The 27,712-nt window shown below is 34.8% G+C and overlaps 2 protein-coding genes and 1 pseudogene across 2 annotated transcripts in view; all 3 read right to left on the bottom strand.

Moving 5' to 3' along the window:
- Window positions 1-27,712, bottom strand: part of LOC124456230 — a 156,674-nt gene that overhangs the window by 40,785 nt on the left and 88,177 nt on the right. Inside the window, exons 3-4 of the mRNA XM_047006715.1 lie at window positions 13,805-14,001; window positions 12,273-12,469 (exon numbers count right to left, since the gene is read on the bottom strand). The gene's annotated coding sequence lies outside the window, so the exon portion shown is untranslated. The remainder of the gene's footprint in view (window positions 1-12,272; window positions 12,470-13,804; window positions 14,002-27,712) is intronic.
- On the bottom strand, window positions 71-4,370 carry LOC124456242. The gene is made up of 2 exons (XM_047006726.1): window positions 4,334-4,370; window positions 71-4,221 (listed from the first exon to the last, which is right to left on the bottom strand). The coding sequence occupies exon 2, from the start codon at window positions 4,219-4,221 to the stop codon at window positions 616-618; it is 3,606 nt and encodes a 1,201-aa protein (XP_046862682.1). The 5' UTR covers window positions 4,334-4,370; the 3' UTR covers window positions 71-615.
- Window positions 14,607-25,964, bottom strand: LOC124456229 (annotated as a pseudogene).

Here is a 27,712-nt window from a genome sequence, read left to right as displayed (position 1 = left end):
GTTTGGAGACCCCTGGTATAGACAACTGCTAAATGTTATCTACTTGTTAAATAAAAATAACCAAATTATCTAACCATACATTTTTATTAAAAAATAAATCATCAACATGAAATTTGTTCAGAAGTACAATACATAATAATAAGTTTGACAGAGCATTTTACAGTAGTAGTCAAATCTAGAGGATGCCCTGTTTAAATGACAATTCATTTATGAAGACTACAAGTAGAATCTTAGAAAGGAATAAACAAATATTCATGATCAATTAGTATAGAAGCGTTCTTTTTAAATACAAGTCATTTGTGTTATAAAAAGCAATTATACATCGTTTCAGATTATTGCAATCATAGATAATATTTTACATTCTTTAATAGCAGTAGGTAAGACATTCCAAGAAATAGTACCGATAAATTTAAAACATCTTTTGCAAAATTTGTCCAAATTTATTGTTGGTAAATATAGATAATTTTTTAAAGATTGCCTGGTAAAATAATTATACTTCTTCTGTAAAAAACTATAGTAGGTGGAAAGAAGGAATCATCCTTACGACCATCAACATCTTTGTGCAGTTTTCTCAACAGGTTTTTGAATTTACTATTAAAGTTTGAGTTGATGTATTTATTCAGGAACATTAAGTTTTAAAAATCGAATTCTGCAATCTCTCTTGTAAACAAAAGCTAAAGTTCCTGTATTGGAATGAATAGTTATTTGAGGCACTGTTGTGGATAGAAAATATTGTTCTTCAATTGCAGTGCATACTTTACCACTCTTCAAATCTACAGCACTCGATGACCCAATGCAATAAGATTTGTGTATGACTAGGTTGGATTGCAAAAGTAATGCACAGACATGCATAATCTCATTCACATCACCATTCTCGTGAACATTAATTACATAAATGCCCTTACTTCTGATGTCTCTGGAAAATGTTATGACTGCTTGTTTATTATCACTTATACAGCAGTAGAATTTTAGATCATTTACAGTTATCTGTTCTTCAACAAATTTTTCAATAAAAGACGTTGTGGGTATTTCTGCAGTATGCCAAGGTTTCAAGTAAAGTTCATTGTTGTTATTTCCCCATTTCCATAATGTGTATTCTGTTTTGTTTACAGTTAGAATAACAGAATTATCAGGTGATACAGCTGCTGCTTTAAATTTTGAACTATCAACAGGAAGTCTTTTGTTATATTGTATCTCACCCTTGGTAATTCTAACAACTTGAACAAAACTTTCTTCGTCAATACAAACTAAGACATCACCAAATGTTAAGATTTCTTTAGGTTTAAATCCAATGTTAACATGCTTTGCTTGAGTAGAATCTACAAAATTTTCAGACGAAGTTGATATCTTCATAAGATGATCAGAACCATCCCATATCCACAGTAAACCATCCGACCACCAACATCCTAATGCATTCTTCAGTTGCATTGGTACAGTTTGAATAATAGTGCAACGTTCAATGCTCCAAATATGAATGTTGACGTTGTCACCAACAACGAAAGCTGCCAAAAAAGATCCATCCGGTGAAAAACAACAACATTTAATTTCAAATTCATCAAAGATAAATGAAGGTCTCCAAATATGATCAGTTTTGAAAATTTTAAGCTTGGAAAAATACGGCACAACGCAAAACTGAGTGATTTCAGAAAGCTTTCCATTCTGGTTTGTACGATTATAAATACAATCGCGATAATGGTGTCTTATCATTGAATGTAAACGTAGTGGATATTCATTTCTATTTAAAAAAATATCGATTGCCTTTGGGAATTGAAAAACATACCAAGACCCTTCAATGACTGGAACAAAGAACTCTGAACATTTATCGGTGTATTGTACTTCTTGGTAATCAACAACGCAGCGTCGATCAATTCTTTCCAAAGTTAATGAATTCCATGCAGTAAAGACATCTTTAGGACGTTCATGGTAATCTTTTACATACTCTGCTATAATGAACAAACCAAAATCTGAGAAAGAGCAACGATTAACGACATCATCTGACTTTAAACATAATAACAAACGTCCATTGTTAACGTCCCACAACTTTACTTCAGTAGATCCATCACTAGTTACCAGTCTTTTTCCGGTAGGTGAAAAGGAGCAACAAAAGATGTTTCCACGTACAAAACCAAATTTCTCTGATGTTGGATAGTAATATTTGTCATACTGGGAACTAAATGTGTCTACATCCCACTTATCCAACCTTGAATCATCGAGTGCAGTGCCAAGAGTGCATCGTTCTTCGAATTCAGGAAGCTCAAAAATAGATATTTCACCATTTTCATATCCTACAGCAAGAAGTTCTTCATTGGACGACACACAAAGAGATGTAACGTTAGCACGCAAGGAGACAGTCAAATGATGATGGTTTGTTAAATATGTTGAGTCTAAATACTCAAACCAAACAAACTTTCCTTGTTTCAATAAATCCCTTGCCAATAATCTTTTTTCGTCACTGCCATCAATTCTGTTTGCAATAATTTGTAAATAAATTAAGCCATCATCATACAAATATGAATCCCCTGTCCTCATAAACAAATGAAACAGCAGTTCCTCAAGTACATCTTTTCTCAAGAAAATTCGTTGTTCCTTAAAGATTTGAAACAAGTCAGACTTAATGATATCCTCCATGTTAAGGTCTTCAAAACCCATTAACCTTGCACAAACCACTTTGACATCTACTGCCCAGCTAAAGTCAACATTTTCGCCACATTTTGACATATGATAGATTCCATTCTCCAAAGCATATTTAATCACAGCAGTGTTCATCTGATCTTCAAAAATGTTCATTGACTTGATTTGTTTAAACACTTTCTCACAAGCATACCATAATAACTTATGTCCATTTTTTGGATCAACTGTAAACTCATGCTCTTCATAACCATCTGATTTCAACCAATCAACGAGAGACTTGTGATACACGGCCAAATAATCATCGTAAATTGGAAAAAATTGAGACAGCACTCCATGTATTTTAGTACGATCTTTAAACTTCATGTCATCAGGAAAACCTAAACATTGAAAAAGAAAAGACAAAGGCAAAATACTTTCATAAGTCACCAACACTTCAAGACATTCCGTAAAGTTTCTATCGGAAATAACGGTTTTGTGTGTTGATAAAATTGTTTCTTTCAATAATTTATTTAATCTCTTGAACTGTTCCGTGTAAAATTTACTCAACTTAGTAGGAACCAATTGTTCTATATTCTCGACAGTTAGCTCAGTTTCTTTTTTTAAACTCTCTTGTGCGTGGTAAGCGTACAGAAACGAACCCTCGCATTTTTTAACTAATAAATTGAAAGCACCATCACTATTCTTTTTTGCCAGATGACTCAACTCATGTCTCAAATACTTGTGCAGGTCTTCTTCGTTGTTTTCATCACGAGGACTAGTTGTAATTTCCACAGGGCTCATGTCTTTCATCTCCTTTTGAACAGGAAGTTCTGGACGACTGGTGATGAAGATTTTAATCCATTTAGGCAGTCGGTCAAACTCTTCTGCAATCAATTCCAACAATTCACTTTTGCCGTCAACTTGACTTTCATCTAAGGCATCAATAACCAAAAGCATTGGTTCATAATCTTCCAATGAATGCAATGGATTATGTAATAAAACACGGAATGCATCGGTGACTGATTCGTAGGAATGTTTTCTCTGTAATTCTTCATTCAGTTTACTTCTAAAATCTGATATTGTATCACACATGCTACTAGCCAATGATTCTATCAACATTCGAGGATTCCTCTCATCTGATCGATTATATCTGCAGAAATGTGAAGCAGCAAGTTTCTTCTTTTCAAAATATCGTCGACACACCTCAGCAGCAAACACACTTTTACCAACGCCTGGACCAGCAATCAAAATCATGACATTAGAAACATCTTCGTTTTTGTCGGTAAACCAACTGTCAAGTTTTTCAAATAACCATTGTCTAGTACTTTGTAAGTATTTTTTGTTAAGATCTTTTATAAGACCATTAAAATTACACTTTCCAAGCTTCTGAAGATCTGAGCATATTTTGTCCTGTATCATTTCTCTTACTCCAACAACATCAGCTTTTGTTGCCATCACTTGTGTAATTTCAGCTACATCAGCTTTTGTTGCCATCACTTGTGTAATTTCATCTACATCAGCTTTTGTAGCCATCTCTTGTGTAATTTCAGCTACATCAGCTTTTGTTGCCATCTCTTGTGTAATTTCTACTACATCAGCTTTTGTTGCCATCTCTTGTGTAATTTGTACTACATCAGCTTTTGTTGCCATCTCTTGTGTAATTTCACCTACATCAGCTTTTTGCCATCTCTTGTGTAATTTCATCTATCAGCTTTGTAGCCATCTCTTGTGTAATTTCAGCTACATCAGCTTTTGTTGCCATCTCTGTGTAATTTCTACTACATCAGCTTTTGTTGCCATCTCTTGTGTAATTTGTACTACATCAGCTTTTGTTGCCATCTCTTGTGTAATTTCATCTACATCAGCTTTTGTTGCCATCTCTTGTGTAATTTCTACTACATCAGCTTTTGTTGCCATCTCTTGTGTAATTTGTACTACATCAGCTTTTGTTGCCATCTCTTGTGTAATTTCACCTACATCAGCTTTTGTTGCCATCTCTTGTGTAATTTCATCTACATCAGCTTTTGTAGCCATCTCTTGTGTAATTTCAGCTACATCAGCTTTTGTTGCCATCTCTTGTGTAATTTCTACTACATCAGCTTTTGTTGCCATCTCTTGTGTAATTTGTACTACATCAGCTTTTGTTGCCATCTCTTGTGTAATTTCAGCTACATCAGCTTTTGTTGACATGCTTTCTTTAATTTTCTCCACGTCATTTTTTATATCTTCCACATCTTCTTTTGTTTTCTCAGCAACAGGACACCAGTTTTTTAACATTTCAATATAATTTGCTTCATCGGCAGTGAGGGGAGCTTTCTTTAATTCATCTATTTCAGTTTGTTGAATACCCAAACCAACCAATGCTTTTGAAATTTCCTGCCACAAATGCTCAAACTCACTGTCATCTACACTAGTTGTAGTTATGTGACCGTACACTTTGTTTCGATAAAACTTTATTCTTGCAATGTTTGCTGAGGTTGAAGAATCTGAAGAGGAAGGAAGATTATTCCATCCACCATGTGGCGCTGTTAGACCACAAATGTTTCGTAATAAGACAGTCAATAATGAGATATCAAAGTTTTCAATGTCAGGTGAACCAGTTGATGGGTAAAGCAGGTTCCATTGCTCTTTGTTGATGACTTTGAATTTTAGTGATGTCAATTTACTCTTGGTAGAAGGATCATTAAGTTTATCTTTTAAGTTTGATAATTGAAGGTTTATAATGTTTTGCAATGTTTTTGTTAAGGCTTGTGCTCCTTTATTGATTAAAAGTTTACTCAAGCGAGATCCATTTGCCTCAATCTTCAGTTTTTTAGGTGCTGAAGCCATTTTCAAATAAGAAATTTATTTAGAATATAATGTTGTGAATACTCTGACTTACTTTAATGAAGAATCTTTGGTTTTAATCGTGAAGCCTTTATTTGAACTTCAAACTAAAAATCAAGAAAAATAATGGTACAAAATAACTTATAAAAATTTAAAATTAAACAAATCAACAGCCCATCGAAAAACTTATATCAAAGCTTAAATATAAAACGTTAGTAAAATCTGTGATACAATATAAAGAGTAGCTTAACAATGTTTTAAAATCAATGTTTTATAGAATTTTACTCACGAAATACGACACAAAACGACTATTTCTACATTTCAACACTTATTTCCTTGTTTCATAACGTAAATTAATAGTTTTATATTAAAATATATATTCATTTTTGTCTTTCATTGTATTGTAGTGTAGACCTGTGTATTCAAATGTAAAGGGCCAATCGTGGCAAAGAGGAAACTTTGTAATTTTATCTTGCTGAATGTTTAGTATATATAGAAGCTGCAAACGCTGTTTCTGGTTGTTTCAAAACGAATTTTTGATGGTCGCATTTTATAAACGCATTTGATTAATGCATGGTATCGCATTTAGTTGAAGTCTTGAAGAGACGAATTGGATAAGCATTTTTGATTTTAATACTCGTGGTAATGAACCAACGTTTGTCGTGAAAAGAATCGTGATTTAGCATCCCGCACAACAGAACGCTTAGGTTGTGCGACAATGGCACTATAAATCTATAATTCTATTTCGTCACTGTTCTACGTCACTAGGAAGTCATGTGAGATAGAGCGCGCGACATCAAGATCAGTTCGAGCGTAGATTTCACAGCGATCAGTTAAAAAAAGTTCCTTTCCACACTATACTACAATTTTTTTAAATTATGCCTTCTACAAGTGAAGTGTATACGACAAGAGATGATGTCGGAGATGAAGCAGTACTCCTGGGTTTTGCTGAACACGATGAACAAGATGACATGATGGAAGAAAGCGAAGAAGTGCAAGTCACATCAAAGAATTGAAGGTGGAAACCGCCCTTTGTAGGATGAGGGAAGCAATGACTGCTAGAGGGCGTGATTTACAATTGAGTGCGATTCAATCAGCCCTGACGAATGTCGGTCATATAGCAGCACAAACCTCCAATGATCCCGCAATAACAGCAGCGAACTGAATATTGATAATCTTGTTTGTATAAGCGCTGATATCATAACGATCCTGGGACATGTAAGTTTTGAATTGTCTCAACGACGACGTAACGCTATACGTCCCAATCACCATCGAGAATTTAGTACTTTATGCGCATCGTATGTTCCCATTATGAAATATTTGTTTGGAGATGAATTGCTAACCCAAATTAATCACATTCGCACATCCATCAAGATTGGCAACGCGACAACAAGCTCTTCTAATACCACTTGGCTGCAACACTCCAAACAAGGTAAACAAAAATGGCGCCCTTTTTTTATCCCGTCATCAGGGCAACACCCCCTAGCCGTCGAAGAAGAACCAATTCGAGAAGAGACGATCGGATACAATGAACGATCGAAAGTAGAAAACACTGAATTTTTAAGAAATTTTAAGACTCTACAGGTAAACCAGTATTCTTCTTTTGTATCCACGCTAATAGCGTATTTAAATAAAAGCTTGGAGACCTACCAGGCTGGCAGCATATGAAATTTTTTGAGTGCATGGGAAACACTCACCTCTGATAAAAAAATCTTAGAGGCAGTGTCAGTACAAAAATTGAATTTGACACAATTCCGATTCAAAGAGCTTTACCCAAGCAAATACAGCTACCCGAGGTTGAAATGAACAATATTGATCTAGAAAGAAACAAATTACGGAAAAAAGGCGTTTTGCAGATTTCTCACCCTGAATCAAGGGAATTTGTACTCCAATTTTCACTTCCCCCCAAAAAGACGGTTCTTTTCGCATGATTCTTAATCTGAAATCCTTAAACAGGCATGTCAAACATCACCATTATAAAATGGAGTGTGTTTGGTCAGCTATTAGGCTTATGAAACCAAATTGTTTCTTGGCATCCATCGATCTCAAAGATGCTTACTACTCCGAACCTATTCACCCAGCATATAAAAAATTAATTAGAGAGGGCAACTATATAAATTTGTCTGTTTTCCTAACGGCCTAGCCATTTGCCCACGAAAATTTACAAAACTCCTCAAACCTGTTTTTTCAAATTTATGTTTTAAAGGACATATTTTGGTTGGATTATTGATGATACTTGGCTGACATCCGACACATATGCTTCATGTGTTCGGAATATTTGAGATACCATCTGTTTATTTAATGAAGTGGGGTTTTACGTACATCCGCATAAGTCAGTTTTGGTTCCCTCACAAGTAATTACTTTTTGGGGTTTACGACTGAACTCAGTTCTTATGCGAATATCTGTGATGACGAAACGAGCTGAGAAGATAAAACGCATGTGTCATGAGCTTCTCCCCCAAAAATAAGAGATGTTTCTCGGGTTTTAAGCACTCTCACTTCGAGTCTCTTGGGCGTAATGTACGGTCAGTTGCATTATCGCTGGCTAGAAATGGATAAAAGCGATGCTCTTAAGTTAAACCGGGGTAATTTTGACAAGACAATGACCCTGTCTTCAGAGGCCATACATGATTTACGATGGTGGCAGTCATCAATATGCACGACTTACAGGCAAATTACTCACAATGAACCTTGCATATGCCTAACAACAGATGCGTCGTTGACAAGGTGGGGCAACTCCCTAAATGGTGTATGTGTAGGGGGTAGCTGTACGCTCTTGGAGGCTTCTAATCATAAAAAATAATTTGGAAATTCTTGCGGTATTGTTTGCCCTTGAGTCGTTTTCTTCAGAACTAAAAGGTCAGCATGTTAAGGTATTAATTGATAATACTACCGCTGTAGCTTGAATTAATCAAATGGGCACATGCCACTCAAGGTCTATTCACAAGTTGACATGCAATGTCTGGACCTGCTGCATTTCGTATGATATGTGGTTGACAGCAGCGCAAATTCCAGGATAACAAAATGTCACTGCGGATGGAGAATCTCAAATATCACGCAGAGAAACAGAATGGCAGTTGAACTTGACTCTGATTACGTGCGCCATTCAAAAACTAGACGTAACTCCGAACATTGATTTGTTTGCGTCAAGGTTGAATAATCAAGTGAAACCCTATGTTTCATACCAACCTGACCCGTATGCTATATCTGTAAACGCCTTTATGATATCGTGGGCCAATTATACATTTTATGCGTTCCTGCCTTTTAGCATAATTTCGCAAGTGTTACAAAAAATAGTACAAGATAATAGCACAGGACTAGTCTTAGTCCCTAACTGGCCAACACAAAGTTGGTGGCCAGCTTTAATGCAGATGCTAATAGCACATCCTGTTGTTTTACCTACAGGAAGAATGACCTTAACTCTTCCAGCCTATCCGGATCAAATCCACCTTCTCCATACAAAACGGGAGCTACTACTTTGCCATTTATCGGGGAATTCCTCGCTGATAGAGGCATTTCACCAGAGGCTTACCAACAAGCACTATTCTACAAACCTTAACCGTTGGTGACAATATTGCAACGCAAACAATGTCGATCCTGTCGCGTCCTCTGTAGAAGAGGGCGTTAATTTTCTTACAAAATTATCCTACAGCGGTATTAATACTGCAAGGAGCGCCTTATCTACTATCCTAATGCTACCAAGTGGCATCTCGTTTGGTAGACACCCACTCGTTGCTAGGTTTGTTAAAGGTGTATTTGTTGCAAGACCAGCTCTTCTAGAGATGCCATGATCTGAGACGTTTCAGTGGTATTCAAACATCTTCGAAATCTCCACCTTCCAAAAGATCTCAGTTTGAAATCATTAACTTTATTATCTGGTCAGCGATGCCAAACACTTCATGCATTGGATATTTCTCATATGGAGAAGAAAGAAGATCGAATAGTTTTTCATGTGCACCAACTGCTCAAAACATCTAAACCTGGTAAGCATGCTGCTCCTTTAGAATTTCGGTCTTATCCAGCAGAGCCTGGGTTATGTGTATTTAATTAATTGTCCCTATTTCTAAATTCCACTGCACCCATACGAAATGGTGCAAGACAACTCCTATTGAGCTATCAAAAACCTTATCATTCGGTCACTTCAGCCACCATTTTCCGATGGTTAAAATACGTGTTAAAGAATGCTGGTATAAATACTGAAGCTTACAGTGCACACAGTACTAGAACTGCATCAACTTCTGCGGTAAACGCATTGAATATTTCTATGGACTCTATTATGAATGCAGCTACATGGCGTAATGAACAAACTTTTCAAAACATTTTATAATAAACTAATTGAGGCGAAGAACTTTGGCAAAGATCTACTTTCTGCCATTTGTGAGACATGAAATGTAAAATTTCAATTATTTTATTTTGTTATTAGTTATTGCTCATGTCCACGTTGCTTTAAAATCTAACATGACTTTCTAGTGACGTAGAACAGTGACGAAATAGAATTAGAAAATTAAACGAGACTTACCTGAAGTCGAAGTTTGATTGAAATTCTATGAGTTACTGTTCAGGAACTAGGAAGTCCCCCACCTAACTACTAACTTACTTCTTTTCAAATGATGTTAAATACTACTTGCCTCCCAATATCTATGTGGACGTTCGCAAATTTTTAAAAACTGATCTTGATATCGCGAGCTCTATCTCACATGACTTCCTAGTTTCTGAACAGTAACTCATAGAATTTCAATGAAACTTCGACTTTAGGTAAGTCTCGTTTAATTTTCTAAGTTTAAAGCATTGAGTTGCTGAGGAAGACCTTCTTTCCAATCGTGGCAAAGAGGAAATTTGGAATTTTATATTGTTGAATGTTTAGTATATACAGAGGCTGCAAACGCTGTTTCTGGTTGTTTCAATACGCATTTTGATGGTCGCACTTTATCGACGCATTTCATTAATGCATTGTAACGCATTGAATTGAAGTCTTGAAGAGACGAATTGGATAAGCATTTTTTGATTTTAATACTCGTGGTAATGAACCAACGTTTGTCGTCAAAAGAATCGTGATTTAGCATCCCGCACAAAAGAACGCTTAGGTTGTGCGACAATGGCACTATAAATCTATAATTACCTATCAATGTGGTAATGTATAATTGATGCAAATCGTTCGTGGTTGATTTAAGCGTGGGCCACACTATCGTCGAAATGCAACGAATTTCGTGACGAGTCGCTCGTCAACGAGAAAATATGACGATATGGACGAATTCGTCGCCGTTGAGCATGCACACCGAAATCGTCAACGAGTGACGAGTAATTGTTGCATATCTACTCTGATTGGACAAAAAAAATCACATGACTAATGTTTGCTTTCACTGTGCTGTGGCAAAATGGCGGATTGGCAAGAAATATTAATTGAGCTAGCGAGAGAGAGACGATGTTTGTGGGACAAACTTCATCCTGACTATAAAGATACACGCAATATAAAGAAAAATAATTGGAAGGATGTTGCTCGGGAACTGAAAGTGCTTGACGAAGCTCTTGCAACAATGTGTCATACAAGCCCTTCTCTTCTCGCCTTTTACTTATGGGATGTACCCAGAACCTTCTTTTGTATGTACGTCGTTTTGCAGAAATTAGAAGCAGTAGAATTTTTCTCTTCAATAATAGAAGTTTCTTTTTGCGCTGATAATCGTCCATGTTTATACAGAAAATCGTTACAATGTGGCACATGTACTCGTCACGACGGCTCGTTGACGAGCGACTCGTCACGAAATTCGTTGCATTTCGACGATAGTGTGGCCCGCGCTTTAGGCCCTGTTCACACGATACCGGATTCGTTTGATACCGGATTACTTTTCGTACCGGATAGGCCTTGCGTTCACACGGCTCCGCTGCTATCCGATACGCTTTGTATCGTTTTTCCGGAGCGATTTCACTACGCTGTGGAAGTGGCATAAAAACCAATCCGATACGTTCCGTTGTCGTGTGAACGCTGGAATCCGATACGTTGCACTTTGGCAACTAAGAAGTCCGTGCGATTTTTCAAAAATGAAAGCAAACATAGCGATACAAACTATGTTTTAAATGAATAATCCGCCAGCAAATATAATATATCTTCAACATGGCATGTTTAAGCTTTTATCAATGTATTATCGCAGTGTGAAAAGCTTCTTTCTAGTATTATTGTAATGGCAACATATATTCGGTCGTATTTGGACTTTACACTCTTCCAGTCCTTGCGCCCATTCGTAAAAAAACCTTAATACGCCTAAGAAAAACTCTACTTAGTTATCTGTCAAAAAATTTCTCATTTTTCACGAAATATTTGAATTAGCAACCATCGTCGTTATTGCTTGCACGTACAAGTACTGGGGCGATATAAAAACTTATGTATCGTCTTATGAATCCGGCATCGTGTGAACAGAGTGCATTTTCCGTATCGGATTGCTCAGCGAATCCGGTACAAGACGAATCCGGTATCGTGTGAACAGGGCCTTAAATAATAAAATATAGTCGTTTTGATAGATAAACAGATGATTTGTGTTTATATGATGAAACGCAATTTGATATACTAAGCATAAATATATATTATCGTATTGTCCAATTGATGTAGCGCTATTTATCTTATAGTTTCGTTTCACGTTGATTTTTCTTTTCTCAGAAGTTAGAATCATCTTATATACGGCATAATATCATCTGTGTATCTGTGTATCTACTGAAAATGTGGATGCACAGTCAATGAATCCAAGTGGACGAGTATTCTGCCATTTAGTCAAACCTTTGATACAATACAACGAGTAGCTAAACAATACCGCTTTAAAATCAATGTTTTACAAAATTTTACTCACCAAATATGACCAAAACGACTATTTCTTTATTCCCACACTTATTTTTTCGTTCCACAACGTAGAGTCACAGTTTTATATTGAAATATTTCTTCAATTTTGTCTTTAATCGTCTTGTAATGTACACATCATTCAAATGTAAAGGATGGGCTCATCACGAGATCATTCTGATTCACTTCCGCACTTGTAACTGGATACAGCTGAAATGTAGACAATAATCATGTTCATTGTCCATATATGGTTTTCACCTGATTTATATTTTTACAGAGACTTTTAAAATAAATTATCAATATGATTCCGAAAAATTATTAGAATAGACAATAGGCCAAAATGTATCCAAATATCGATCCAAATGGCCATTTTTTGTCAAAGTTTGAGTTTCCCAACCAAAGATCAGCAGCTATAGTCAGACAATAGTTGGTACTACTTGAGTCAGTCATTTTCAAACGAATAAAAGGATCATTAAAAAAATACATAAATTATGTTGAATTCTTTGTGGCTTTAACCGTTTTGTGCTCATAAAAATTGGAAAAACTGAAAAACAGCAAAAGAAATGAGCAACAGACAGTCTTTCTGCCAACGTGACCTGGCTTGTCGTAAATTTCATCAATTTATCAATAACAATATGGACGATGTAAAACTTATCAGTATAAAATAGTATACGGGAAGAAATTTTCATAAATAATAAAAACAAGTGAAGTATCTTTCTCTTTCTGTAAGCATGAACATTACTAAAGAAGTAAGAGCATGGTAAAATGGGAACTATTTACGTTAAATTACGCACATGCACTTGTCGTGGGAAGTTTAAAGCATTGAGTTGCTGAGGAAGACCTTCTTTCCAATCGTGGCAAAGAGGAAACTTTGTAATTTTATATTGTTGAATGTTTAGTATATATAGAGGCTGCAAACGCTGTTTCTGGTTGTTTCAATACGCATTTTTGTTGGTCGAATTTTATCGACGCATTTGATTAATGCATTGTAACGCATTGAGTTGAAGTCTTAAAGAGACGAATTGGATACGCATTTTTTGATTTTAATACTCGTTGTAATGAACCAACGTTTGTCGTCAAAAGAATCGTGATTTAGCATCCCACACAACAGAACGCTTAGGTTGTGCGACAATGGCACTATAAATCTATAATTACCTATCAATGTGGTAATGTGTAAAATTGATGCAAGTCGTTCGTGGTTGATTAAAATAATAAAATATAGTCGTTTTGGTTGATAAACAGATCATTTGTGTTTATATGATGAAACGCAATTTGATATACTAAGCATAAATATATATTATCGTATTGTCCAATAGATGTAGCGCTATTTAGCTTATAGTTTCGTTTCACGTTTAATTTTCTTTTCTCAGAAGTTAGAATCGTCTTATATACGGCATAATATCATCTGTGTATCTACTGAAAATGTGGATGAACAGTCAATGAATCCGAGTGGACGAGTATTCTGCCATTTAGTCAAGCCTTACAATACAACGAGTAGCTAAACAATACGGCTTTAAAATCAATGTTTTACACAATTTTACTCACCAAATATGACCAAAACGACTATTTCTCCATTCCCACACTTATTATTTTGTTCCACAACGTAGAGTCACAGTTTTATATTGAAATATTTCTTCAATTTTGCCTTTCTTCGTATTGTAATGTACACATCATTGAAATGTAAAGGATGGGCTCATCACGAGATCATTCTGATTCATTTCCGCACTTGTAACTGGATACAGCTGAAAAGTATGTATATGGTTCTCACCAGATTTATATATTTTGCAGAGACTTTACCAATAAATTACCAAAGAAGAGATCAGTTACACGAAGGTCGAATAACGCTATCCATTAAACTGAGTAGGAACGTTTTTGAGTGCTTCAAAAATATCTTAAATGGGAAAAATCAACGATTCGAACTGGACAATAAATGAAATACAATATTGGTTCTAGAATTACAAAGTTTCATCATCATAAACAAAATATAACCATGCACATTCACAAATTTAAAAAACTACTATCCAATGGATAACGCTATCCACGCTTCGTGCAACAGGCTCCAGTGAAAATTTGAAAAAAACTTGATGAGAATGAAGGCCAAAAATTGTCCAAATGGAAATGGCGAAACTATTTTTCCGAAATTCCAGGGTCAAAGATCAAGATATGTATTGATGTTAATAGGTACTAAGCACCGATCGGCATAACAGACCTTCAATTTCTTATTGTCGTATTGTAAAGAATCTACGAAAATTTGACAAAACTTTTGATTCAATAGATGATTAACTTCATATATATACATAAAAAATAGCTCTTTCCCTTGAAAGAGACATCGTTTCTGCAAGTTCAATATAGTACGAGAATATTTATTGTGTACTTTATGTTATATCTGGTGTAGGTGACGTAATATTAAAAATAACAAAAAAATTACACAAAAAATGCAAAAGAAACATAGCGTTAAATTCCTCAAGGATATATCATTTCTCTCATTAAATACTTTAACAGTTTGAGATTACTTTTATAAATATCTTTATAATTTGTATTTGAACGTTTACATCAGTAATTATACCAGTAAAGAAACTACAAATAGTCTCGATAATTCTGTCCATTAAACGCCTCTCTGGTTCAATGGAGTCTGGTGTGTCGCCAACATAATGACCATAAGCAATGAGTTTCTAAAAACAGAGAATATGAAATATAGAACTTTATATAAGATGAATACATGACCTACATAGACATATGAAGGGATAAAGGATTTTGGTTAAAAAACATATGGGAACTTGAAGGATTGGATATGAGTAAGTACTGTGGATAGATAAGGATAGCAATAATGACAAATTTTTTGAAGTATGGATCCTCTAGATTATTCTGGGAGGAATTTAGGAGGAAACTAACAAAAAATGTTCTGTAGCAACTTTATTTTGTGCTATCCAATTGTAATAGCTTAGAGACAACGCAATGACAATGTTTCCGAGATTAAATCTACTTCTTACAACTAAAGACTCCAAGTGTCTTAACACATCAAACAAAAACAACTTACTTGTATACAGTCAAGTGCAAATGGTAACAATCCTGGCACATTATGTTTGACAAACTTTTTCATTGATTAAATTTATTCCTAACAACTAAAGATGCCAAGTATCCTTTCTGTGTATTACATATTCTGTGCTTCAGCTAAGAAGTTTGTTATGCTACCAAGGGGAACTCTGGAATAACAACATCACAACCAAGCAATTTATCTCAGTATTGCCTACAATGACCGTAATTACAACTGACCTGTAATTCAGCCATAGTATCTTCTTCTTCTCGCTTGCTGGTGCTTGGGAAAAAGACGACATTGTCGATCATTTGGATAAGTTCCAATTGAACGACACTCTTAATGATCAATGAATTGAACAGCATCCTCTCAGTCTGCACAACTAAAATAATGAGATGATTTTACGACGTTAAAGTACATACATGAAAAAATTAAAAAATGTCACTCGGGTGATGGTTGAACATTTCCGTATTCACGCTCAGACAATTTTTTCATTTGTCGGTAAAAATCGAACTTTTGAATATGCCAAACAAAGGGCTAATTTATCTTATATGAGGTCTTCTAAAATAAAATAAAATAAGCAACGAATGCAAAAAAATAAAACAAAAATGAGTTTCTTAAGTTAGTGCTATTTTTTATGAAAAATAAGTGTTAACGAGAGAAGTAGTAATAATTACTAATTAGTAACATTATTAGTTCTATTAGTAACAATTAACAACATTATTGTTTCAAGCATTGTAAAAAATGTAAATTTTTAGAACATAAGCAGTTTCAGGAAATGTTACATGACGTCACTGTTTACTTCAGATTGAGTTTTTCAAACGCATATATCAATTATACGTTTTGCTACGCCTTTCCAATAAACCAAAGTAAATTAAACACGTAAATAGCAGAAGGCTGTGACAACAAATTATTAATCTCAATTGATTTCTAACACATAGTTACCTGGTTCGTGTTCTTCGACAGATTCAAATCGTAAACTAGGCGTACTATGTAAACTAATGCTGTCTTGTTCTTTTGTTTCTTCAACTGTTTCTTGAGGCATTTCCTCCTCCGTTTCATTCAAATCTTTTGACGATTGCTGGCCATCTTGTTCGTCCTCGTCTGAAAAATAATACGGAAAAATTTTCACTTGTTACTCAAAGAATGCAAGCTGTTGGTCCATACGAGCAAAAGATTCACACGAGCTATAATGCTAGTTGCAAACTTTTGCTTCATATGAGCTTTTGTTTCATACATTTGTTTCATACATGAGCTTAAACTACAAACATGTTGTTTGAAAAGCGAGTTCCACGATTCCTTCATCATGATCGGACGCAGCCAAATGAAAAAAGGAGAAAACATTTTTCTAACCAGATTTGATGTTTGCGGCTTGCGAATGCACCATTTGTGTGACACATCGTACGACCATATCACGAATTGTGGAAGAACTAAAATGTGAAAAATCTAGTTGTTGATTCAAGCAAATCGCAGACTGAAAATTGCAGTCCTTGTTGCCAAGTTCATAAACATATCGAAGAAAGAATTTTAATCAAATCCTTCCAATTATAACAGAGAAAACAGAGCAGTTGATTGAAAGTCTTCATTTGTAAAATTCTTTGTAAAATTTCCACTTGGAAACGAATCTGCAAAGTTTGCCACAAATTTTGAAGCTGCAAGAAAATTTACATTTTCTGACAGAATTGACTCCTGCATAAACTTACCTGTTTTTCTTCACTATGTATTCAAAGGGTCGGAGAAAATCCTTTTGAAATCGGAAATTTGGCAATTCCCCCTTTTCCATGAATTTCATGGATAATTGTCGCAAAGAGTCGACACAGAAAACGCAACTTCTTCATTAGGGTTACAACCACACTAAAATGGCACATAAATTATCTAAGATGGAGAAGTACCATAGTTGGTAGAACATTTAAGATGAAGGCATTGATTATATTGTTTTTATACTTGAGATATGAAAGAAACTAGAACTGTGTTTAAAAGTATCATCATAGTTCACAGTTGATCTGATAGTTTGGTAGAACAATGGAGACAATTATTGTCTTGTAGCTATACCTGAGTACATCATAACAACGTGATGTTATTATCCATAATATCAAGATACAATCTACTTCGTTAATAATCGCTAACCTTGTTAAAATGATCTCCCAACACAGCCCATATTTGTGACAATTGCAGGCGAATACGACCCATAATGTAATAAGAAATCTCTACGATCTTCTGCAGACTAAACATACGTATCTTTGTAGGATTGGAAAGCTCAACTTCCGTGACTTGACGTAAACCTTCCACGAAATCGACTTAGGAGAAAAACGAAAACATTTTAAGATTTGGATACAGGAGATAACGATAGTTGGGATTTGAGAACTGGGGATTTGGATACAGGAGATTTGGGATACTTGGGATTTGGAACAGGGGATTTGGGTACTAGAAATTTGGGTACTTGGGATTTCGGGTATTGGAGATTTGGGCACTTGGGATGAACAATGGTCAGTGAATTATGGTCAAGTTAAATGTATAAAAATCTTATGTAAGATGCAGTTTAATGTATACATGCAAACCTACCGATAGCATCACCATCCAGTTTCACTGATCCCGTGAAAACTCTAAACGTAATAAAACACAATGAAGAAGTTGAGATGAAGATATTCTGCTGAGAGGACATAACGTATGGACAGTGCACGAGTTCTTCAAAATTTTATTTTCATGTTTATGTTCAAGATTCTCTGGTTCACTTGAGCCTGAAGATGACTACCGCTAAGGATGTCAGAACGTCAGTCAACAATAACAATAACAGTCATTCTCAGGACTCTGCCTACGTGGACAATGAACATGTCTACATAGAGAATCATCCATCGACGTTTCTTGCTGTTACAAGCCCACTCTAGCTTAAAGACAATTTTAAAGATTCCTGTGAGGGGTAAATATTCATGTATTTAGTTTTGCTTGATTGATTTGGTTTAAAAGCTATTTTAATTTAAAAAGAAATTAGTTGGTCACAGCGAAATATATGACCATAGATATGAATATTCACCCTTCCCCCTGAATTAACGTTCTAGCTTCACCCCTGGGGTGGGAGATAGGTCACAAAACACAATCCACATAGCTATCATTAAAGTAAACGTTACCTGTCAACTGCAACGACAACACTTTGTGCAGCGGTCTCGCCAAAGGCTTTCTGTGAGCCAGCCGCTTTTTTCGAGTCAGCGGCAACAGGCATCCGACCTTTATAGAAATACAAGCAAAGAAAAGAACACAACGTTAGTATTTGATATTTTTCTATGAGCGTCACAACAATGTTAGAAGCAAACCTGAGGTTATATCATAAGATGTCTTGTTGTTTGCGGTGAATGCTGTGGGTGAATTAGTAACACCGCTGGACGCCGTGTGAAGGTATCGCGTTTTCATACCAGTAACGATAAGTTGAGCTAATTCAAGTTGGGAAATGCATTTCAGCATCTAGAATGAAAACAATGACTTTAGGGAAACGTAAAAAGATGCGCCGAGCGAAAAGAGCATTTGAGCAACGAAAACGAGTGTCCAACAAGACGAATAAACACATGTGTAGAAAATATCTTCCAATAAAATATATTTTGAGAAAAAACTTCACTTTCTTATGTATATTTATTACAGATGTACATTTGTGATACGATTCTCTGATGAAGGGTATGGAATACGGTCAACAAAGCACTTGGAAAAATGAAAGGTTAAGACTGTAGCAATATCGTGAAATTTCCACTACAGACAAAACCTAGACTTTTTCCTTTGATGAAAAAAACAATCGATCATATTTTCAGTCGTAGACACCGACCATAATATATAGCAAGATGACTCTCTCTACCTCGAGCCAAGATTTCCCGATGTAATTACCATCCGTTTGAGCGATGGTAAGAAGTGTCTTGATCGTCTCGATGTTCTTCGTTTTCATTTCATGAATATGCGTGCCTCTGGTCGCAGTAATTAAAGTGAACCTGGATAGCGCTTGTACGAAAGCATCTCTTTCCAACTACAATGTGAAAAGAGTTATTAAGAGTATCGAAAAATGAACTTAATGGTAAAGAATCTCCATTCATATTCCATAACATCATTATAACTAACTGTAATCATTGAAAAACTTTTAAGAAAAGATTATTTCACATTCACATGCATCCTGATATATCCATATATGTACACAAACAGACAATTAATTCAAAGGTAAACAAACATCTGTTTTTATTGTATACATATGAATATCATCTAAACCTTGAACATATAACACGCAAAGAACACGACGTGTATGTAACTACGTAAATATATTTATAAATTGCAACAATTCAACATTCAACATATTTTTGAATATATATTTATGTCCGGGAAAGGGTCACCAGGGGATGAAAAGGTATGCAGAGACATTAATGTCGTTATTTCATATCCAAATATATAAAAATGAACAGAATGTTGTGTGTTTATCAACTTACAGGCATGCTGAATATGCAAGATATTCGTATTGCACAGCGGATTCCATCAAGACAAAATGAAGCAACAGAAGGATCGTCGTTGTCTTGTAGATTGACGCTGAACGCGGCAAGAAACGGACTCCATGCAACCTTAAACACACAAAACAAAATGGTCAACAATGGGGACTGGGGCCGGTTGTAAGAAGCAGATTTAGCTTAAGTACTGGATTATCTCAATAGAAAATCCAGTCAAATCATTCATTGGTCAGATAAAAGACTAAATTATCAAACAGATTTACTCTTAGTCGTGGCAAACATTCATTACATAAAATCTAAGTCTTTTCTGTAACAAGATTAAGAAGAATGTCATCATGTTTTGAAATCTACGCCCCCCGTACTTGGCACTGTTCGTTTAAGTTGACATCACAATTAACGCTTCGTTAATCAATCCTTACACATGCCACAAACATTATCGTCCAGACTCCACCCCCCCGTACCTTGAACATTGTCTTCACGTGACCAATCTGCGTCGCCGTGACAAAATTCGTCTGAATATGACTCACGTCTTCCATTTGTGTTTTGGCGTTTTTCGCCATCTGCTCCATTTCCATAGAATACAACATACGACGATGTTTCTCACTTTGTAAATCTGTAAAGTGGAAACACAATAAAAAATCTCTTTACTTTCATGAAAATGCATTGAAGCTCTCTTAAGACCAACACCGAACATCACAATACCATTATAAGCCCGTTTCCTACACCCATCTCAAGACCAACACCTCCATCTCAAGACCTTCACCTTCATCTCAGAGCTAGGACTCTACACTTCGCAGTCAAGAGCTTTACCTAGCATCTGTACAATTTTTTCAGTTAAGCCTTGATTCTCGTATTAATGTTCCAATACATACATGTAGCATCGTATCTACTGTTCACTTTTGGTGTATGTTTCATCTTGATTTCATTCTGTGCAATATCATCATAAATTGCTTCAAGATATTCAGATGGAAGATCTTTACTGTCATTTATACCACGATTCATTTGAATGTACTGCTCTTTCGTTATCTTCCGTTTAACCTGAAGAAAAATTTCACGTGATTACGATGTCGCATCTAAAGGCTAATTTTTCACGTGATTCCAATGAAGGCTCCATATCAACGCCATGAAAATCTTGCGTGACCACAATGGAGTCACATGATCTTAGACATAAAGTCACTTTTATAGAAAACCATTGCAAATGAAGTAAGTTTGTGTAACCTGTGAACTATGTAGATCAGTAGTCAACATGATGATAGAATAAGCCAGAACGTAGGCAGCGTCTGCACTAGCAAACACATCGTCACTAAGATATAAATGATAAATATAAAATAAAAGTTTATCATAGACTGTCTAACCTAGCTATATCTAGACATGTTTGTACATGAGTAAGGTTGTAGAAATGTTAGTCAACATCAACAACAACAGTCCTTCTCAGGACTCTACAAACCTGGACAATCTACATCTACAAACATGTAACAATACTCCCAGTTCAAACAACTCACTTTACATCTATCTAACAGCAGATTGCCGTCCTCAAAACTCGAATAATAAAAGTTCGATGAGAAAATACTTAAAAAAAATAAAAATCTTCAAAAACCTGTCCTAAATTATTGTTGATGTTAAATGAAGAAAAAAATTAACACATGGTTCATAGACAAAAGTCATTTTGTAAGTTTCACTAACCAGCATGCAATGCGAGATGTAAAACAACAGATAACAAGACACAAATCATGTCCTTACTTTGGGTTTGTTTCACAGAACCTAGTCGCAAACTTCTCGATGAGTCGATCGATCTTTTGCGCTTCACCGGGAAGCCGGAAGTTATGTAAGAACAATCGCAGAGCTTGCACAAGATTGGTACCAGTGAAATCCAACTGATCTATATAGACGTACATTTTCTCCCGTTCATATCTAAAAAGTATAGGACGACACGAGGAACAGTTGAGGATATGAGGAACAGTTGAGGACATGACGAACAATAGATCTAAGTCTACTATTGCTTGCTTATTTTGAACAGTAGCAAATCTTACTGAATTCTGTCAATATTATTCACAGGATAGAGGAATTTTGAGCATTTAAAAAATTGTTTTGTTTTTTATGTACAAAATAACCAAGAGATTTGAAGATAATGCTTAGTTTCAAACAGCTTTTGTCCTTTTACATGGAGTTTAATGCAACCTTAAACAAATTTTAAACATTCTTGATTTGACGATTAATTTTTCTGATTTACTATTTCATGTATCATGAGCAAACCATCCATGGGCTTCATGGCAAATTAACATAATCAACTTTTCTTGACTCAATTTATGTTGAAATAAATACTTAAGATGAGAATGAAACGTCTTAACGTGATTTTCACGTGTTTGTCACGCGAGGGAGATGTGAAAAAACATACTTACTGTCCTGGATCACCAATCAGCTCACCAATCATAGTCTAAAACAATAAAACGCAATACTGAATCAAAATCCAAAGCAACATTTAATGTTTCTACAAATTACTCAAAGATAGCGTGCAAACGTGACAAAATGAAAACTTTAGTGAAAGAAGACAACATCATGTGAAATGAAACAAAAGGATTGCAAGGGAAATAGATGGACTAAAATAATAATCACCTTGTCTATTGTATCATCTGTGTGTAAGAACTGAGCAACTTCCTTTCCTGTCTCACCAAGGAGACCTTCAGATTGAAGGAATTTTATACCTTTTGATGGATTCTTGTTAAATCTTAAAGTAAATGGTAAAATTGAATAAAAGCGCAAAAGATAAGCAAAATTGTTGACCAAACTTACAATTGAATTCTCTTTTCTTTCGTCTCCTTCTTCTGTTTAAGACTCTCAAATTCTTCAGCATTATCGATGGCTTTTGTACTATTAAGAGACGACTGACTACCCCCCGTTTTTTGATATTGTAAATCACCGTGCTCCCCTCAGTTTTCATTCTCCTCGGAGCTTCCTTTTCGAGAAATTGTTGGTGCACCATCAACCAGATCTGTCAGGAAATTTATATGGAAGAGATTAAACAGAAGTATTGAGGAATAACTATGATGATTTGGAGATCAATAAGGGATCGCGTGGATCATTAAGAGGTTAGAATAGATCATTAACAGATAGCCTAAATCATAGGGAAGATAGTATACATTATTGAGAGATAGACTAGAACATTGAGGGTAGCATGGGTCAATAATGAGTAAGTATAAACATTAAGATATAGCCTTGATACACCGCGAGACCAGCAAGGGTAAAAAAGATAACTAAGGGATAACTTAGATCCTGAGAGGTTAACTACAATTGTCGAACAACTAGTTACGATTAAGAACATTAACGTGTGTATAAGAAAATAATGGAGTACCTTCGATAAATAGGGATACAGAGTATAGAAAGATGGAATCTTGATGGAGACAAAATCGTCAGTGTAGCCAATATCAAAAGAGGGGTATAATGGATCATAAAGCGATAATTTATCGAAATGTATGACAATATTAAGTTTATATTCGCTACAGGCGAGTTTCTTCAGTTTCATAAGGATTTTAAAACTCACCAAAATTATCGTCCACCTGAGAATCAGGTTTAAAGTAAAGATCCCTGCTCCATTCTACCCTACATTTAAGAATAGAAACGAGACATTCCAGACCTTTGATACGAATACTGCGTTCTTGAACCTGGAAAAATCATAAAAAAATAAGACGACATTGATACTATTCATATAAACACGTGATCAAAACATGTATTATAATCAACATTTTCAGCACAAAATACAATGTTCTAGTCCTTTTCATGTTGATAGACTATGCTCTAGTTTTTTCATGTTGATAGACTATGTCCCAGTCCTTTTTATAATAATAGACTACGTTCCAGTCCTTTTCGAGTGGCATAGATATGAACAAGAGAATGTAGAGAAGTAAACATTATGAAACATATTCATGAACTTACTGGTGTCGCTCCTAATTCAATAGCTTGACGTCCTTGGCAACTTTAGACAAATCATTGATCAATCTTTGAAAGATATTCGACAAAGCCAATTCACAGTCGTAATTTAAATATATATCAACGACCATCTGTGCGTCTGCAATAAAGGACACAAATGGACATTAATGGCTAATATGAATGGATATTAATGGATGACAAGAAGATAAAATCAAAATTTAATTGTTGGTATATTGATAATTAGTAAGGGAAAGGTTACACCTCACTTCTTGTACACCCACGAAGAAAATTCGAAAGAGAGAATTGTAAAGATTGAATATAGGATGGGATTTGGAAATAAAAGATGCTTAATTTTTGTATATGGTTAAGCAAATGGAAGAGACATTTGGTAGAACTTAAGACAATGTCAGTGCAAGCTTTACACTAAAAGTTGACGGTTTGCATAAGCCAGTACAAACACAAAAAACATCTTTTAGTTCTTTTGTAAATAATAGTAATGCGAAACAGACAACTTCAAGAAAAAAGTTTAAATTTTTGTCTAACATGTATTCATGATTCATTTGCAAATTATCTTTGATTGATATAATTGATGTAGCTCAGATACGCACGTTTGTACAGGCAAATGCAAACACAGTTTAAGTTTTTATTAAGTAAATAGTGATGTCGGATGAATAGCTTTAGAAGATTGAGTTTTGATGTCGTTAAACATTCACGGTGTACATTAAAAAAACACAATTGATTTTATTAAACCTTCTGATGATCAGTGAAAGACTCTCAATGAAAACAAAAGGTTTCCAAAGAAATAAATGATCATAAAGTTCCGAAATTTTCATACCGTGACTAAACTTGAGAACTGACTACGCTACTTAACACAATCGCTTTTATAGAAAATTGATCGATAATATTTCAAATGTTAGTTGTTTATATAAATACCTTGGTAGAAGCGTTCAAACTTTGGAGGTACTTGTCTTCTTTGGCATAAGAGAAAACTTCAAGCAAAGTACAAATGATTAAATATGGTTTATTACATTGAAACAAGAAGGAAAAGTTTCTCCTCAAATAAAAATGAAAATAACAAACTGGAAACGGGAACATTGAGTTGGCGTACTTCATGTAAGAAACGATAAAATATGTTTTAAAAAAGGTTCCTTTGATGAGATATAGGCTTCTCTGCACTAGATTAAATTAATTTCTCATTTGGCATTTTTCGTTTTTTGTTAAGTACTTTCATTAACATATGTTAGTTAAGTTGTAAGGGTTACAAACGTCGGTATTTTTGGTTAAAATGGTTGAACGAGTATGCAGATTTTGTTCGAGTGGTCTTCTTTGATTTTGGTAAAACCTTTGATTCAGTTTCAAATAACGTCGTAGTTTAAAATTTCTATTTTCCAATCTGACTTCGGTTACTTGGTGTCTCTTGCTTTTTTGTTGATCGCATAAGTTTTTATGCTTCGTGCAATTACTTAGCGACATTTTTTCTTTTAGAAATTCAATGAACGCTTTATAAAATAGATTATTGTGTTGTAATTTTTCTTTAGAAACTGAAATATTTTAGTATGCATTTAAGAAAAAATGAGTGAAAACCAACTATTTACTTCCATCACTTGGCCTCTTATATTGACAACAAAAAATTGAAAGATTTAATCACAAAATCCTAGTTTAAACATGATTTTTTTATTTATCTTCAAACTGTAAAAACAGACCACGGTGATCCTTCATAATAACCACATACTCATGCAAACTAAAGTTAAAACATGTCAACTCTAATTACGAACTTTAAAACCTGGATCATGTTTCTCCATTCTTCTCTTTTGCATTTGCCAAACCAAATGAAGATATCTTGATGTGCAAATCTGGTATATAGTGTAAACGCAGCCAAAGCCTTAAATTTTGTCAAATGAAGCCTCAATGTAACATGATCATGCAATTGAGAAATAAAAGATGTTTCATGTTTTTGCACAGGCTTATGCAAACCGAGGAGAACTTTGGGAGAGCTCAAAAGCAGATCAGTGCAAGCCTGAGACCGAAGGTTGAGGGTTGCAGCTGCTCGAGAGGTTGCCCTAATTCTATTACTCTGTCTTTTGTTATCCCTCCCCTTTTGTAACTCGATTCTCAAAGACATTATTTCACTAGGATTAGATAAGCCGAGTTGCCTAAAATCGTGCAATGAAAGCCTGCAAACAATATCTGGAGCAACGCGTTCTTCTATAAAACGTTGAGTATGAGAGCTAAATCCAAGCTTTTCCAAAACTCTTTGCATGTCACCGATTGACGCCATTTTTATTCCTATTCCGTATTGCGTATTATACATAGTATTATATCATGTATTTCATTATTAATAATATACATGAAAAAATTTCTCAATTCTAATTGGTTAAGGGCAGGGCTATTAACGCAAATACTATTGCCTATTGACTATTTGACTATTCAACGTGTTGAACAAATCGTTTGTTAGAAATTACAAATGGTTCAATTTGAGCCTGTGTTTCAGTTAATTGAGAGTACTTCATGTTAGACATCACATAACGAAGAAATAAAAATGACCACATAACGAAATTACCACATAACGAAATTACCACATAACGAAATAACCACATAACGAAATTACCACATAACGAAATTACCACAAACGAACACATAACGAAATAACCACATAACGAAATTACCACATAACAAAATAACCACATAATGAAATAACCACATAACGAAATAACCACATAACGAAATTACCACATAACGAAATTACCACATAACGAAATTACCACATAACGAAATTACCACATAACGAAATTACCACATAACGAAATTACCACATAACGAAATTACCACATAATGAAATTACCACATAACGAAATTACCACATAATAAGTTAAGGTATAATGAAAAGTGCAGTACACATAATGACAAATGGACCGCATATAACAAAAATATCACTGCATATAATGAGGAATGGACCGCATATAATGACAGATGGACTGCATATAACGAAAGTATCACTGCATATAATGACGAATGGACCGCATATAATGATGAATTAACAAGACGTAACAAAATATCATGGCATAAGACAGCTCTGGCATTCCATAGCAACGCGTTCTCTTCAGGTTTCTGACTTCAAGAAAAGCTGTAAAATTGTAAATTCGACATTTTCCATTTCTATGTAGTGAACGTCTTATTTATAATATTATATAATAACCAGAAGAATTTGAGCAATTTCATTGGTCTAGAGCTATGACCTATATAAGAGAACAGACGCACGGAATTGAGGTCACAGAAAATTTCTTGTTTTTAAATGACAAACGAACGGAGAATTTATTTGAATATTTACCTTAATATATCCCTAAATAGGCAAATAAAGAAATTAAGAATGCCTAGTTGAAGTATTGGACGCATTTGAGCAAAAAGAAAAGAAAAGACCCGGTTTTCAAACGTTGATTGGCCGGCGGCTCGTGGCCACTCAGTTTTTATCACAATGACGTCATACTCGTGTATCTATAACTGTATAGACAACTGTTAAATGTTATCTATATGTTAAATAAAAATAACCAAATTATCTAACCATACATTTTTATGAAAAAAGTAAATCATCAACATGAATTTTGTTCAGAGGTACAATACATAATAATAAGTTTGACAGAGCATCTTACAGTAGTAGTCATATCTAGAGGATGCCCTGTTTAAATGACAATTCATTTATGAAGATTACAAGTAGAATCTTAGAAAGGAATAAACAAATATTCATGATCAATTAGTATAGAAGCGCTCTTTTTAAATACAAGTCATTTGTGTTATAAAAATCAATTATACATCGTTTCATATAATTGCAAGACATAGATAATATTTTACATTCTTTAATAGCAGGAGGTAAGACATTCCAAGAAATAGTACTGATAAATTTAAAAGATCTTTTGCAAAATTGGTCCAAATTTATTTTTGGTAAATGTTGATAATTTCTTAAAGATTGCCTGGTAGAATAAGTAAACTTCTTCTGTAGAAAACTATAGTAGGTGGAAACAAGCAACCATC

Source organism: Xenia sp. Carnegie-2017, unplaced genomic scaffold (genome assembly GCF_021976095.1).
Source record: "Xenia sp. Carnegie-2017 unplaced genomic scaffold, XeniaSp_v1 HiC_scaffold_44, whole genome shotgun sequence".
Classification (NCBI taxonomy): domain Eukaryota; kingdom Metazoa; phylum Cnidaria; class Anthozoa; order Malacalcyonacea; family Xeniidae; genus Xenia; species Xenia sp. Carnegie-2017.
Note: the sequence above shows the minus strand (reverse complement) of the source record. Positions and strands in the feature narration are given on the sequence as shown.